Raw genomic sequence first — 18,165 nt, 5'->3', positions numbered from 1 at the left:
TACGATAATGTACTTCTTGTCATTTGCAAATTGTCAATAACAAATCATGCCACGACAATTGAATTACACATGTGATACATTTGCGAGCCGATTTCCAGAAAAAAAGAAACCATCACCAAATACTGTCAAAAAAAATTATATGAATTTTCAAGAATTTTGGATCCGTACGAGCAAGACTGCAGAAAAATAAACTAATAGTTAACAATGATATATTGAAATTCCAATTTTGAGGCGTACCTAAGAATATCTACCAGACCAGACTGTGAATTAATTTTACTTCGATCTCAAGAAAATGTTTTTTTCTGGATAATATTATCTGGACGGATGAAGAGAAGTTTACGAAAAATAAAATTTTCAATCAACGAAATTTCCATTATTGAAGTGACACAAATGTACATCCATTCAGAGAACTAAATTTTCAAGAGTCCAGGCAATTAAATGTTTATTGTGCCATAAAAAAAGACAGTGCCATGGCCTTAGCATTTTTTGTAGATAATTCGAATAGTAAGTAGAGACAGTTTGGAATTTTCTAATTATAAAACACGTTTAATAATTTATAGGTCAGCGTTATCGTAATATCTTAAACAATTTTGAAATTAACTACATAGAAAATTTGCCGATGGCTGAACATCGAAATGTATTCTACCAACACGATGAGGGTACTTTCACATAATGGCCATTAAGTCAATAATTAGCCTCAAAATATTTTTCATGATCAATGGATAGCTAACTCGCTTCCCAGATCTAACAGTACTCGATTTTTTATCTGGGGAACAGCCAAAAATAATGTTTATAAATATCGCAGTAGCCATGCACCAAGGAAGATTACATGCGGAGGATCAGAACTGCATGTGAAGAACTTAATTCTCAATCAATAAGGAGAGCCACCCACAAAGATTGTCTAAGTAGGTGCAAGAAATGTCTGAAAGTTCAAGGGCTAGTTGATTTTTTTGGTCATTTTTCTGTACATTGTCTCTCATGGATCCAAAATCCTTGAAGTTTTGTATAATTTTCTTGACAGTATTTGGTGATGGTTTCTTTTTTTCCGAAAATCGAGTCGCAAATGTATCACATATTATGAAATAATTTCATCACATTCTCTGTGGATAATGAATAAATTTAAATAATCTTCGTTTGTGTAATTTATTCGTCCCGGCATGATTCATTATTGACAATTCACAAACGACAAGAAGTGATATTATCATATCAATTGATTGTTTTCTAACACCGCGCCGGCATGGCCAACTGACAGAATTTAGAAACCATACCTATAGTAAGTAGGTATTCTGTTGATAAAAAAATATTAAATTGTATATATTTCAAAAACTACTAATTTTCAGAATATGTATCCTTTTACAGAGTTACGCTAACTTTCACTGCTTAATACGATTAAATCATAAAAATGGGGGGTTTCCATTTGAAAAAAGTCACTTTAGATGGGTTATTGAATTATATTTATATTCTTTTTTCTGACCACCATGTATTCATGATTTTCGTAATTTCATATAAAGTCTATTGAATTTGGTTCTACTCCACAAGGTACACGACCAAAACATAATGATAAAGGTTTCCTTATAGGAAAAGTTGATGATTATTGTAGGGTCTGCAAACATCATTTTTGACATAAAAACTTACATATATCAAAAATGGTTAGACTTAGATATAGAACATTACGCACAAAAAGTGTTAAGATTCTGATTAGAATCCAAAAATGGAATAATACATAGGGTATTCTATTCAAAATATCAAAGTTGACACCTACTTGCGGTATAACCGCAAAAAATATATATATATATATATATATATATATATATATATATATATATATATATATATATATATATATATATATATATATATATATATATATATATATATATTATTAATGTAAGTTACAAAAAAATTTCTATTTGATTATCTGCGAGTGCTTTCGATATATATATATATATATATATATATATATATATATATATATATATATATATATATATATATATATATATTTTATATATATATATATATATATATTTTAAATTTTAATTCTGACATTTAATTATTTTGAAAATAAAATAAATACAACAATAAAAATTAATTGGCGCTCCGGGGCGACTTCATTGATTCCAGTGGCGCATTTGCTTTTTCAGTTGCAGGAAAACCCGGAAAAACCTGCAGCACCACATCATCTGAAGATCTTGATCTAACAATGTCCTCTGTCTCATAAAACAAAATGTAGGGTGTCTCCAGATGCTCCAATAAATTCAATGAATCGCCAGAACACTTCGTGACTATCGTCAAACTTAAACCAGTCCGTTTCTTCTTTGACCAAGGCGTAATAATGACCAAATTCAACGCCAGAACCACAGTGAACAATGACTGCATGAATATTATAACAGTGGTCTGCTAGGTTGAAATGTTCATCTATTTCGAACCTTCCAAAGAGTTTCTTGCTTCCGTTAGAGGTTGAGTCTTGTTTGAAAATCATCAGTGTTATTATTAGATTGACTGGTGCCTCAGCTATACTTGTTTTTTTATAACAGTCAGTTAGTTTGGCGCATGTTTGACAATACAGTCGATCATCACCTGTTTAAAATTCTATTTTCAGATGATTTAACAATAAGCTTTGCACGGACTGGTAATTAGTCGTATTAGGAAAAGCTAGATGAAGTTCCAGAAATTCACATGAGTTTTCAGTACTTCTTGAACATTTACCACAAAGTAAACAAGTGAGGATTTTTCCAGCAAAAGATTTACAAACACAAGACGAGATGTGTTGTACGGAATCATTCAGTCCAGAGCGGCTGGGTGTATTGATTTTGGTATTGTTTTGCTCACGAAGAGTATTCAACAAGAACCCCAAGAATTCGGAACAATCCTCTTGTTGTCCTAACGAGTATCTAGTGGACTTCAAAGACTCCAGGAAATCGGTTGGAGGGAAAGATGATACCTTCTTACGAAACTGCAGCTGCATGAACAGTTGTTTGAGTTTGATGAATAAGCAGGAAACATTCCCGTTCTCGTTCATCATTAAAACTTCGTTCTTGAAATTCTTCGTCATGAACAACACTTGTGAAATGCTATTCATGTAGCAAGTGTTTCCTAAATTATCCAATCCAATTTTCTTCTCTAGATTTTCAGGACAACTCTCTACTGATTCGTAAGGAAGAAAACGTTTCACAGAATCTCCATTAGAACCATTTCTCAAGCTGCGATCGATCCTTCCAAGTGAAAAAGGGTTTCGTAGAGGGATCGATTCGGCTCTTGCTTCAAGAAGCGCTTCCACTGAAATGGTACCAGTTCTACGAGGAATGCAACTCATTTTTTGGGGCCAAGTCCACTGACCGCACTGAAAAAGAAGAAGGTGGATCAATCACTTGTGAATTAACCTTGATAGGAGACTGATAAATATCCACATATCTCGGCTTGCTTCGAAGAGGTTTCAGTTCCGTACTGAAATTAGGGCAATGCATGATCTCATCAAAATTATGTGAAGGAGGAATAGTTGTAAGTACTGAAGCAGCATTGCCACGTTGAATAGCAATACTAATTCTTTCTATCAAAAAAGAGGTATAACGGTGATCTTTCGTTACTTGGCCTATTTTCCTTCCGAGTTCATGAACGAATAACAGAGACTCTGGGCCATAAACACCAAAAGTTTCAACCGCTACTGGATGAAACAGATAGTTGTTTCCAAGATTTTGGTATTTTTTCCTTTTCAATTTCTCGCCAGACAATGCTGCAGTTCCAGCAGACTTGGAACTTTCGGCTAGATGGGAAGCCGCGATCGTGTCAACGCAAGTAAAGTCCCATACCACAAGCTCTATAGCTTCTATTTGATTATCTGCGAGTGCTTTCGACAGCTGGTCGTGCTGTGATCCTCTAGGCACTACTCTATCTCGCAGATAATCAAAATGAAGCTATAGAGCTTCAAATCCTTTTTGTAACTTACATTAATAGTAAAATCCTGAAAATAAAGGAAGAATTAGTTGCATCATTCAAGTGTATATATATATATATATATATATATATATATATATATATATATATATATATATAGGTATATATATATACGATATACTGTTGTCCGGGTGAACCGCGCGTCTGTAATTTCCATCGTTTCGACGTTTCGGCTCCTGCTTTGGAGCCATTCTCAAGAATCACTTATTTGTACTTACATGACTCGAAGACGAGGTTGTACTCCCTTGTCCCCAAGTCTCGTTACTAGTTCTACATATTCCACTCTAAGTTCGTACGAACTTAGAGTGGGGACAAGGGGGACAGGGGGACAAGGGAGAGTACGACCTCGTCCTCGAGTCATGTAAGTACAAATAAGTGATTTTTATATATATATATATATATATATATATATATATATATATATATATATATATATATATATATATATGATGTGTTGTTTTTCCGGGTGTTCATCCGTTGTGTACTATTCGGTAGTCGACGTTTCGCCATCATCTCAGATGGCATTATCAAGACGAGTTACTGCTTCGCTTCGAGAGGTGTAACCTCTCGAAGCGAAGCATCATCTGAGATGATGGCGGAACGTCGACTATCGAATAGTATGGAAGTGTCCAATCTCATGTAGTCAACTTAAATTACTTTTTAAATTCTTTTCTGCCAGTCTTCTTCAGTAATATAAGATACCTCTTCTTCACATAGCTCTATTGCCTTTGATGAGCTGTCGCGAATGATAGGAAGCGTTGTCAAGAACTATTACACTATTCGCATCCAAATTTGGGATCATTAGCTTCCATGTTCTTATGATAGTCAATATTACAGTCCTCAAGTTTTTTCCCACATAATTTCAAATAATTCGAAACCCATTCTTCACTTCCTCTGCAATTAACAATAATTAGACGCGATCCTTTTTTTGCGGGCATGTTGGGCGTACACATTCTAGAACCATCAATCCACCCTTTCGTAACTGTGTCGTGAGTGTATACCCTTTTTATTTCTATTCTCTGTGCCTACGGTTTCTCAGTATTTTTTTTTGAGAGCAAATGGGCCGTGAGTTAACAAATAAAAAATTCAGAAGTTGAAATTATTTCTAGTTAAGGAAAGGGCACCCCAATTAGTTTGAGACTCATAATATCTTCAAATGAACATTTTACGTGTATACAATGGAAAAAAAGACCCAGTGGCACCCACGGCCTGATGACTTCGACAATTGCGGAACTAGTCAAATGTTACACCCATGCTCAATCCTTAAAGAGATGGGATGGAATCAAAGGATGTAATCTGGCCAGGATCACCTTGGGCGACCCTGGAAAGCTGGCGCCGAAGAAATATCTGGCGATGACCGGGAAAAATCTACGCCTTACAGTAGGATTTCTGACTGGCCACTGTCAGCTAAGGAAACACCTACATAATATGGGGCTAGTGGACCAATCTCTATGCAGGATGTGTGAACAGGAAGATGAGACTGTCAGGCATGTCCTGTGCGAGTGCCCGGAGTTATCGTCAATAAGAGTGTGTGTGTTCGGCGAGTCTTGGCCTACACCTGCCGATATAAAGGAGATGTCTCCCAGCGACCTGTCCACCTTCCTGGAAAGGACAGGATGGACGACGACCTAGGAGGACAACTCCTCGGGAGGATGTACAATGGGTCACATGTGGCCTAAGTGCGTGGGCTTACACTCACCCTCCCTACTCTACAGATACAGATACAATGGAAATAAATAATAATGTATTATGAATGATTCGCAAAATATCTCCAATTATAGCAATTTTTTTTTTATATATAAATACACCTCAGAGGAAATCAATAATAAGTAATTACCATAGCATTTGCATACGTATGTTTAGGCTTTACACCATAAATATATATTTTAATGATAAATTATATATGACCTTTTAAGCTTTAAATGTAACTTTTCGAAGAAATGAAAAACGAATGTCACACCTTGACAAAAATGGTTGAAAAATTGAGGATTCCATCCATAAACCATGTCTTAGATATTGATATTGGTACTTCAACTGGGTGGTCTCAATGACTCTGATTACATAAATAATTTTCAACGAATCAATTCTCTATCCTGATATTTTCCACGAAAAATGTTGTGTGGAATAGGAACACAAAAAAAAGGTGAAAGCAAAGAGACCTGGAAGTGAAACGAGGATCCCTAACAGATTGACTTGAGTGAAACAAGGAAAGCTTATCTTAGATTATGTGTGGCTTCGAAGTGAAATTTATTGTTTAACTTTCAAAATTAATCTGTTGAAATTTAACATTTAACAAAACTCGTTGTTTGAAATTTTTCTCAAATCCATAAAATGTGTATCAAATTCAACAACTTAAAATTTCTTGTATGCACTCAACAGTTTTTTGATAACTCCTTCTTCGAATCTCGGAAACAAAAGCCCTCTTATTAATTCTCGTGTTTCTCCAGCCAGCAGAAACAATAGGTATGCAAAAACGACATGGGTTTAAATAAAAAAGGATATACCAGTGAACCTCAATAGTTTGAATTGAATCATTCCAAGGTTGGGGCTTGGTTGACTGAATTCTTTTATTATTTGTCAAATAATTCGAAGAGATAGAGAGTTCTGTGTCGCATAGTAAATATTCCTATCACCTATTGTTGATTCAGCTAAATGTAAAATTTTGTAGACATCAAAACATTTTAATAGTCTCTGTATAATGGAGTTATTCTAAATACGATGTACATTTGGTGTCATACAGGCTGTCCTATTTGATCTTCTTTTAATTATGTCTTCAGGTAATCAACTGTGACAAATTGAATTGATACAAGTGTCATACCAAGTTTCGTCCAAATAGAAAATTTGACGATGTTCTTGTCTATATTTAGTTATTTGTTCTAAGTATTTGTTACGCAATTCCACTATTCTTCTGCTTTCCATAACTTCTTGACGTTTTATTATTTCAAATCTATATCCTAGTTTCTTCATCCAATTCTGAAGAATTTTGTCTCAGCAACTCACGTTATGGCCGAAAGTATTCAATTTCTTCCTTATGATTTCAGTTATAGGAATCTCATAGGAATCTCATTGTAACAGTCGTATATTATTTTTTTTCAATGATTTTATTAGATGAACATCTTAAGGTTTTGGTAATCCCGTATCACATCGCGTCTTGCGTTCATAAGGTTTGTTTTTGACTATTTTACGTACAGTTGAGAAAGGAATTTCGGTCAAATATGATGTTGCTTGTAATAGTTTGTTTCCCTCGAAACCAAACTTGAGATATAGATTCTTATATACATTGAAACATACTCTATGTGTTTCAATATTCAAATGGATCCGAATCTTACTCACTAGTATCTCTTTTTCGCATTGTTCATCATCGTTAATGGAATAACTACACTGAAAGAAGTCTGCGTTGTTATCACACTCGTTATCACTATCAGTACTTGTCCAAAGGCGCCACATTTTGAACAGATAACAAACATTTTGAGTAGTTATAACTGCACCAATATGGAGTTTTATCACCTAAATCGCGATCAGTTCCTGAACTAAACACGACGGCGATAACGAAGGCCGCATTCCCCGATTCCTATACGTCACCATAACATGACTTCAAATTCAAAATTTATGATTCTTCAGCCAATCATAAAACTCGATTACTAAAAATTATCCAATACGAACCGCCAAGTCTACAGTCCACGTAGACTAGTTTGCCGCCGGTTAATTTCTATGTATTGGTTTTTTTGGCCTTTGAGAGTGCCGACAACTTTAAGAGTGCTCAAAATCGTTTACTTCGACTATACCTTGCTCAATTGGTTAATGATAAATGGAATAACAGGTAGTATTTGAAGAACCATTACTTTATTTCGAAATATGTACTTATTTTCTAATTGGAATATATGATGAAACCAGGAAAGTTACACCTCGTCTCAAACATTTTGCCAAACTCGCTTGAGTAATTGCTAAGTGGCAATGTAAAATGTTTATCACTCTATATGAATTTGATGTATATTCATGCTTTTTGTTAGAAGTCAATACCCATGGGAGATTCGAAAAACCAAATGATATACAAGTTGCGCCATTAAAAAACGCCACTTAGGTCATTATTCTGTCTAATGAAATTATTCTGAGTAACATCGGGAATTGAATGAATTTTTAAATTTTGAAACAATTGACATAAATTTCATATAACAAGATCGAACCTATTAGAACATTCTCATCAATCGCTATTTCTCCGACTAGAACTCCTACTAGAACAGTAACTTCTAGAATCATTAAAAGTAGATAAACTTGATGCTTCTCTCACCATTGTACAGGATCTTACTTGCATCATTCGCAATAATATATGTTATGTATAGTTTGTTTACTTTCTCATTTCAGTTCGAAAAATAACACGTGAATTACTAACTAACGGACGCAAAGTTTTTTCATTGGAAACTATATAGTGATAATTCTGAATATTTACTCATAAATGTGAATATCATCAAAATTTCATTTTGCTTTTAGGTTTGGAAGAAAATTAATATTCATCTTTTGTATATTTCTAATGAGCGTAACTGGTACGCTTCAAGTACTCTCTCCTAATTATATGACTTTTGTTCTGTTTATGTTCATCACTTCTGTGGGTACTGCGGGAGTTTACCCTCTAGCATTTGTTCTAGGTGAGTAATTGAATGTACAGAATAATTAAAAAAATATATCTTTAACCAATTTATCGAAAAGAATTTCGAATAACATTATCTGGTTATTCCAATGAAACATGATATTATGAATATAGTTGACAAAATTTTTTTACTGGTATCAATATCACAATATCCCTGGTATCAGCAATGTAGAAAATTACCGCTGCAAATCAAAAGAGTGATTAAACCGTCTTTAGCAAGCAGATGATGATGATAATTAAAACTAAAATGGATTCCAGCTCTCAGTTGGCTCTCAGGACACCGTATGGAAGAACACACACAGTAATAACTTTACTGAAGTCGCATTTCGCTACACAGTAGCTTCCTCAGTCGAACTGTTTCATTAAACTAGTCTACAATGCATTTTATATAACAGTAGTTTATATAGAGAAGTTTAATGTAGCAGTTTGGCTGAAGAAGCTACTGTGTAGCGAAACGCGTCTTTTTTTTAGGTTATAAGTGTGAAAACTATTTCATTATCATTAATTCTATTATTGATTTCCATCAAATAACGAGCCAGTGCATAGAAAATATAAACAGGAAGATTATTGTTGATACCATCTATTAAAAAGTGAATTTTATATCATACTGGCGAGCCGCTCCGGCTCCGCACGGGTGCAATACTAATACTAAATATAAATTCACCCACCGGGAATTTAGGAGCATGGGAAAACAGTGATGAAATGTTGATTTCATTTTATGATGCGCCACTTTTATCCCCAACGAGTACGCCCTAGTTGGAATATTTGAAAATAATTTCATATTGCACATCTACAATATAAAAGAAAACCTACATACAAAATTTTAACCTCCGAAAAAATAGCGGTGCGGAGTGACAGTGATGAAAAAGTTATTTTCATATGTAAAGGTACTGAAGTGAACATTTTCAGATATAGTTATTTCGTTTCGAAAATCATAATATAAATTCTCATCTCGTGGTCGATTTAGATGATATTACAAAATTGTGAACAAAATGCAACAGTCGATGTATTTTCATCTGAGTCGGAGTCATGAGGAGCAAAACGAGACTAGACTAGATTCAGTCTAGTTCATCTCCTTGTGACGCTAACTTGGTTGTTGAAACGACTGTCTGAATAACATACATCCCACAGAAATTTTCTTCCTTTTCAGTAACTTTTTTAAGGGCAATTTCTGTACAGATTACTATCAGTTTTGACGAAATCAAACGCGCACCTCTGGAACAAATTGAAAGATTTTATTAGTTAACTGTTTACGTTGATTTTGTTTTTTATGGCTTTCGATCATGTGAATGAGTTTTTATCTACTCTAGCCTCAGAAAAAAATCAGCGATAATATTTTACGATCAACTACTATTTTCCAACCCCCGTACCAGTAAATATCGTCTTCAACGCCGAAAGTTCAGTGTTTCGCAAAGTTTTAAAAATTATCTCAGAAGTAATGAATATCTTTTAACGATTTACAATTCTACATGGAAAACTCAATTTTGCCTTGTCCGAACGCGATTTTCTCAATATCAATGAAAGTGTTCGTACCTCACTGAAATTTTGGAGAGTTGATTGTTCTATGGTTGAAAGAACAATGATTGAAGATTATGTAACGGAAAAAAAAACAAAGAAAACATCTTCCGAAAAAAAATTTAAAAAATTATAGTCTGTCTGGCTGAAAATTGTCAAAAAATTATTGAAACGTTCATAACTCAAAAACTTAAAAAAATCGCATGACATAGATGGGGGTAATTTTTATATGCGTAAAAAAAATGTGGGCGCTTCTATTTGGGCCACCTTGTATAATTTAAGCATATTTGTTTATCAGAAATTCTGTAAAAAAATAATGAATGCAACTATATTGAAAATTGAAAAACCATAGATGCATTTTTTTATAATTTGTTTGATTGAAATAAATTCATGCAATGTGCAAATTTGACAAATATATAAATATATAAAAATGGTCAAATGTATCACAGACGTACCGGTGCTGCAACCAAAACAACTCAGACAGAGAAATGCATACAGGGTGTTTCAAATTCGATCCCCACCATTGGGATTTTGGAAACTATGAGAGATACGAAGATGGTTGAGTTGAGGTAAAGTTGCGCATTTACCTGACTAACAATATGCCGTTGAGAAAGTTCTGAAATTTCGGGTATATCCGGAGATATCCGAAAAAAACTGAAATTTCGAAAAATGGTTTTTATTTTTTTCTGGTTTTATGTTTTGAAGGATCCGAAAATAAATTGAACTTTCACATTACGACTTTTTTTCTGCTACATAATTTTTCTGCCACATAATTTTTCTGCTACATAATGGTGCTTTCAGATTTGCTATCCAACGTTTCGTCTTGCGGCCACCATCATCAACTTTATTTTTTCTCATAGGCGCTACATTGGAATTTTTCTGTTTTGAATAGAATCAGATTTTACCTTTTCAATGATGTATCATAAATTATCATTCTTTTACGAAAAATTGGAGATATTGAAAAAAATTCTTATTATAATAGGCTTTGACTTTGATATTCGTAAATTTGACTTTCAATTTGTTACACTCAATGACATTTTCTAATTGTACAAATTATTGAATTTTTGGCAAAAAATGGCTTTCACGAATGAAGAAAGAAGAGATAGGATATAAATTTATTACAAATACATAGAAACAGTGTTAGGACATCGGACATGTATTTAAACTTGTATCCCGAAAGACGACAACCACATCAAACTATGTTCAAGTTATTGGATCAAAATCTCCACATATCCATGTAGATTTCCATATCTTGAAGGATTTTATTCATCACTCAAATAGTGTTCATTATTCAGTAACAATATTTTTTGAGTTCTATGAAAGTGATGAAAAAAATTATTGTCTTCATAGTTTTTGAATTTTGAAAAAATTAACATAAATTTTATATAACAAAGTCGAACCTACTAAAACATTCCATCAATTGCTATTTTTTCGACTAGAACCCTTACTAGAACAGTAATTTTTATTATAATAGGCTTTGACTTTGATGTTTGTAAATTTGACTTTCAATTTATTACACCCAATGACATTTAGTTATTGTACAAGTCATTGAATTTTTGGCGAAAAATGGCTTTCACGAATGGAAAAAAAAGAAATATAATACAAATTTATTACAAATACGATAGAAACAGTGTTAGGAACTTTGAAAAAATAACAATAATTGACTAAAATGTAAAGACAAAAGTGAATCACAGCAAATTCTCAAAATGCTGGCCTCGTTTAAGATAACACAATTGTGCCCTTTTTCGAATATGCACAATTAATTTTTTTCCTCCTCAGTCTTCCGAACTCTCTAATAATGCTGTGAGACCTTGCTGACCACCTCATCGGCCCATTATGTCCTATCCATTTATCACCAAACGTTTCAGTCAGGTAATTAGATACTCGTCTGGTAGTGTGCGGTGGAGCACCATCATGTTGAAACTAGATGTTGTTATACTTAGCCAAAGGTAGATCATCCGAATAGTCTTTAAAAATCAACATTAAAAACTGGTGATAGGTTTCTCCATTCAGAATTCTGTCAAATAAATGAGGACCCAAAATTCTATCTTAGTAAATTCCTGCCCACACGTTAATACTAAATCGCACTTAAGGTCAAATTTCCTAGAACTGCCTGGAGTTGTTTATGCTCCAAATGTGTTCGTAATTTCGTAAAAGTGCTTCGTGCTTTCATCTCTCCAAATCACATTTTCCAGGAAAATAGGAAAATCCGGTCATCTTTTTAGCCAATTACAAAATTCTAATCGCTTTTCGGGATCACCTGGATGCAATTTTTGAGATATGTGTATTCTGTAACATTTTAAACCGCTTTTTTTGAGATGTCTGTAAGTACGTGTATGACAAATATTAATTTCGGAGGAAATTTGACGTGTAGATTTCACCGGGTTCATGTACATTAGTCATTTATCAAATTTCTTTAGTTTCCTGGTCCGTATTTTTTCCTCGGGTTTTCAAATGAACCAAACTTGGTGAGATTTTGATCCAATAACTTGAACATAGTTCGATGTGGTTGTCGTCTTTCGGAATACAGGTTTAAATATATTTCCGATGTCCTACCAATGTTTCTATCGTATTTGTAATGAATTTGTATTACATATCTTTTTTCTTTATTCGTAAAAGCCATTTTTCAAAAAAAAATTCAATGACTTGTACAATAACAAAATACCATTGAGTGTAACAAATTGAAAGTCAAATTTAGAAACATCAAAGTTAAAGCTTATTATGATAAGAATTGATTTTTTTCAATATCTTCAATTTTTCGAAGAAAAATGGTAACTTATGATACATTATTGAAAAGGTAAAATTTGGTTTTATTCAAAACTGAAAGACTCCTTGAGAAAAAATAAAGTTGATGGTGGTGGCCGGAAGACGAAACGTCGGATAGCAAATCTGAAAACACCATTATATAGCAAGGAAAAAGTGACGACATGGAAGTGTAATTCATTTTCGAATCGTTCGAAAAATATAGCCAGAAAAAAATAAAAACCATTTTCCGAAATTTCAGTTTTTTCCGGATATCTTCGGATATACTCGGAATTTCAGAACCTTCTCAACGGCATATTGTTAGTTAGGTAAATGTTCAACTTTGCCCCAATTTAACCATCGTATCTCTCACAGTTTCCGAGATCCCAATGGTGAGGATCGAATTTGAAACACCCTGTATGAAGTAACAACAATTTCGAATTTGTATATCAAAGTGGTGTTGCCAGATATTAGAGCGAAATGGTAATGGTAACTAATAATGCTGTTTCGATCTTGAAAACTATTTCCTTTTGATGGGTTCCATTTTATTCTTATCTTTCTTTCACAAATATAGTTTTGAATAACCCCTGTTCAAAAAATATTTCAACTAGCAATAATGGCACCTCGGATATACATTCATGTTACCTTTTTATATTTCCCGAATACACCTATACATTTTTTGACGCTACTATGTAAGGTGAAATATAGTGTGTTTCATGAAGAGCATGTGTCCAGTCGTCATATCTGACATGCTTGTGAAGCACAACAAACTATTTTTCTTTTTCCTAAAAGTATGAATGAGATTTTCATAGTGTAAAATGGGTGCCACAGTACACCTAGATGATGGATATTTTGACTATTGCCAAATAAAGCCTCAGTTATGATTCAATAAATATAATAACAGAATCTCAATTATCCTCATTTTGTTATTCCTCACTGAAGTATTATGATTTATATACAGTCTTGTCAATTAGAAAACTTCTCATCCTAAATATCTTCCTTCCAGTAAACAATATGATGAATCGAAAAAACGGGTCAATTTCATAGTCAAGGGGGACACTGTCAAGAACTATTTGTATCCCTTGTGGTTCAACCCCCTAGGAGGGGTAGATGTTACCCTTAGAACTTTGAATGGAAGGGGGGGTCAAGTGGCACATCATTTTGATTGGAGTTTAATTCTGCTTCCAATGGTACCATTTTTTGATGAGCATTTTCCGAAAAATAGAGTTCTAAACTAACAGAAGTAATTATTAGTACCCCTATACTGAGATGCATGGTTTGACTAAAACTGGTAAGAATATTGGGTAATAGATAGATAGATAGATATATTTATTCGTGTATACAACAAAAACATGTCTACATTTGTCATTAAACACAAAACAAAACAAATGCTATAAAAAAAAACAAATATATATATATATATATAAAAAAAGTAAATAAAAAATCAATACTCACACACACACATGCACTTCCATGAAGCAAAAATTCTTCCACAGAATAGAAACAATGATAAACTAAATATTTGCGCATTTGATTTTTAAATGTTTTTAAAGTAATGAAATTTTTATGTTTTTGTGGAAGGGCGTTAAACATTTTAAAACCTAAATACAAATAAGAATTATGTGATTTGGTTAGTCTGAAGAGTGGAAGACGCAGATCACTACCACCTCTGGTACTGTACCTATGTACATGGCAGTTTGAGGTTACCTCATTCGCCAAAATTTTGCTCCCAACATAAAGGAGGCACTCCAATATATAACAACAAGGCAGCGGCATGATGTTAAATTTTTCAAAAAGGGGCTTACAATGAGCATCATACTCACTAGAAGAAACTATTCTAAAGACTTTTTTTGTGCTATAAATATTTGATTGGCATGAGTCGCATTTCCCCAAATAATCAAACCATAAGTCATTATACCGTGGAACAAAGCAAAGTACGCTATTTTTAAATAGTCAAAGGACAGCTGATATTTCAATTGACGCAACGCATAAGAAGCTTTGGCCAGACGTTTTGCTAGATCCTGAATGTGGAATGAAAAATTTAGATGAGAGTCTACATGAAGGCCCAAGAGTTTAACTCTATCCTCTATCCTCCAACCCCTTTTTAGAGGTAATATTAGCCATTAGCTCCAATTGATTTACAACAAAATGTAGTCTGATAGTGAATTGGTAGTAAAGTTGTGTTTAGTAAATATTGAATTTTTATTTCTCATCGCAGAAAGTGTATATATAGCCTTTCTTTTTTGCTACTTCTGTTGTTCTGTTTTCAGGCAAAAAATTGGTTCGCAGATTTGAACGATTCGGTAGTATTGTGCATACAGTTGTACCTGTTGGGTTGTTTAGTGATTACTTTAATAAGTGTATGAATGTATGAAAATGGTTAACATTCTTCAAGACAGAATTGAAATGATTGCAGTTTATGGGCAAGTTGGAGAGTGCGCACGAATGGCAGCATGTCTTTTTAACGAAAGACATCCAAATTTTAATGTGAGTCACCGGTATGTGCTAAATTTGGTGAATACGTTTTACAAAACTGGTTTGGCGACAAATGAAAAAAGAAATAATGAAATGAAAAGTACTGAATGAGCAGTTCAAATGGAAGTTTTTTGAACATTTGTTGTAGATCCCATAAGCTCCTTACGATCAGTATCAGAACAGACGGAAATGTCAGGCGAGACTGTAATAAAAGCATTGAAAATGCATGAATGTTATCCTCATGGAATGCAGATTCTTCAAGAGCTCTACGGAGGATGATTATGATAGAAGAATGGAGTTTTGTGAAATTATGTCTCATCGAGTCAATACCATCCATAACCTTCTGTTAAACATCTATTCCAGCGATGAGTGTTCATTTTTTCTGAATGGCAATGTTAATAGACGGTACGGTTAATAGTAGGTACCACCTACTCTTCTTACCATTTTTATTGAAAGAAGTCAATAAAATAATGCATCCCAGCGCAGGCAAATTCTAATTACATGTGTAAGATTAGAACGCTATTTTTCGGAAACTGCTCATAAAAAAATAAAACGTCAGGGTATCATTGGAAGCCAAATGCCAATAAAAATGATGTGCTACTTGATACTTCTTCCCATTTGAAATCCTAAGGGTAGCATCTACCTCTCCTTGAGGGTTGAACCACGAGGGCCACAAATAAATATTCCTTGAAAGGAATGACCTGTTTTTTCGATTCCTCATATTATTTACTGGAAGGAAGATATTAAAGGTGGGAAGTTATCAAATTGACATCATGTATTTATTAACGTTGCTGCATTTCCCACTGAATAAGATTTTAATTATTACTATTAATATATTCACATTTATAAATAGTATCAAACAATATTAGGGACACATGTAGGTAGTTGATTATATATGTGCTGATTAGTAATCTAAATCAATTATGTCAGTTCATTCCAAAAATAATCAGAAGGGTCAGTTTTATTCTCCTTGTTATATTTGACAAAAAGTATTTTTGAATTGTTTACGCATGTTTCTTCAGCATGTTCAGACTGTTCTGAAGATTTTTCTAAAAAAGTACTGATTTCATGAAAATAATTCCACGGTGAACTTTTCTATATTACTCAGTGACGATTTAAATAACAATTCATCTGAATTTTCTTTAGCACTGATTCTGTTCAATTTCAGTTATCGAGATGACTGGAAAAAGGAATAGGGAAGCGGGTGCTACAGTTCTTAACTATTTCTATGCAATTGGAGAAGCTATAGTGGCACTTATAGCTTGGTTTAGTAGAGATTGGGTATATGTACAGTTGATCGTTTCAACTCCAGCATTATTATTCGTGGGATATTATTGGTAAGCAAATTATCTAAATCAATCAAGATATACCTCATTGTCCGAAGAACAATGTTCTCATCGAAGAATGTAAATCAGCAGGTTATTAAGATAAAATATAGGTTCACGATATTATTAAATATATAAAATATAGTTAAATGTGAATTGGAAAAAGAAATATATAAGAACTATACTTTGAAACATATAAACCCACATACAAAAATAATTAAAATAATATTTGGGAACAGCCCTTACTAGGAGCGCATGCTAGAGAGTCTTAAAAAATGTCAAAAGTGAATACTAAAAGGTGGAGAAAAAATATTCATAAAGAACATAAGGAAAGTAATCAACTACTTTCGAATGTCGAATGTCGAATGTCTGAAACCTAAGATGCAACAGATGTTCTTTATTGTATCTTCCTAACTGCAAGGCAGAGATTTCGTCCTTCCGATTCAGAAAGCAATCGAACGGCGCGGTGCTGTAAATGGCGATGTTGATTTGTCAGATGTCAGCCTCTTCTGTAAGAGCACTATGAACTCCTCCATTTCAACAAGCTAGTTTTTGTATATTCAAGGGCTTAATTCTGTGGAGCGCCCAGCATGTTTCCATCAACTCCATTGGTAGCATGATGCGAGTCTTCTCTCCAGCCGTGCCAACGGGTGGTAGAAAAGATTTTTGGTGGAAAGGCAGCATGCTCAGGATGGTGCGAATAGGGCATGCCATTGCCCTATTCGCACGTGCTCACCACTCTCGTAGCAAAGCATAAGGCTATCCCTCAGCTCATGCGTCCACTCAAAGCGTCCGTTATCGTTGCCAGGGTTGTCATCGGTAGGCAAATCTGACCCCACCGAGCGGATCGATTGTGGAGGCCACTTCCTTGATTACTAGTAACCAAGTATTGGATTTGTCGGGTGATTAGTTTCGGTCCACGGCCAGAATCGGGGTGAGAGTCGTGTTCTTCCTCTCAGGTGCGCCTGAACTGCCAGTGTGGTTTTGCACTAGTTACTCGGGTAAGTGGTGGCGCAACTTATCAAAGGCTTCAGGTATTAGTGACCATCCCCGCCTATCATTATTATTATTTCATTATTTTCATTACATTAGATTACATTATCAAATTTGTTATATTATCATCTATTATTATTATTATTATTTTCAACCGTAGTTTGCGCTGGTCAGACCCTATCCCCGAAGCCCCGATACATTCGGGAGGGTGCGCCAGCATTATCAACCAATGACCACTCTGCACACCGTAAGAGATCATTGGGTCCGAGAATCATGTGCCTTGAGAAAGCATAGTGAGCCAAGAATGACAGCTGCATCTGTGCGGCTAAGATTTCTGCCTTAGTGCGGCAAGCCGGTATGATTTTAGGATTTGAGAGTAGAGAGGGCATCATTCCGCCAAGGACTCCAACAATCAGAACAACCATCTTGACAGAGTGGTCTGGATAGAGTCTGCGGAGTTCGAAGAGAAAATCTCGATATTTCAGGAACCTGGATCATGCCAGGAACCTCTATATC

The 18,165-nt window shown here is 34.2% G+C and overlaps 1 protein-coding gene across 4 annotated transcripts in view; it reads left to right on the top strand.

Annotated features, from left to right (window-relative positions):
- Positions 1-18,165, top strand: part of LOC111513177 (organic cation transporter protein-like) — an 80,045-nt gene that overhangs the window by 22,697 nt on the left and 39,183 nt on the right. For all 4 annotated transcript variants that reach the window (XM_074177151.1, XM_074177150.1, XM_074177148.1 and 1 more), the window contains exons 5-6: positions 8,443-8,597; positions 16,500-16,668. In XM_074177151.1, the coding sequence (XP_074033252.1) occupies positions 8,443-8,597; positions 16,500-16,668 (324 nt within the window). The remainder of the gene's footprint in view (positions 1-8,442; positions 8,598-16,499; positions 16,669-18,165) is intronic.

The sequence above is a fragment of the Leptinotarsa decemlineata genome, unplaced genomic scaffold, assembly GCF_025532065.1.
Source record: "Leptinotarsa decemlineata unplaced genomic scaffold, Ldec_3_MD MMD2_tig00002159_RagTag_RagTag, whole genome shotgun sequence".
Classification (NCBI taxonomy): domain Eukaryota; kingdom Metazoa; phylum Arthropoda; class Insecta; order Coleoptera; family Chrysomelidae; genus Leptinotarsa; species Leptinotarsa decemlineata.
The sequence above is the reverse complement of the archived record's forward strand: the minus strand, read 5'-3'. Positions and strand labels throughout refer to the sequence as shown.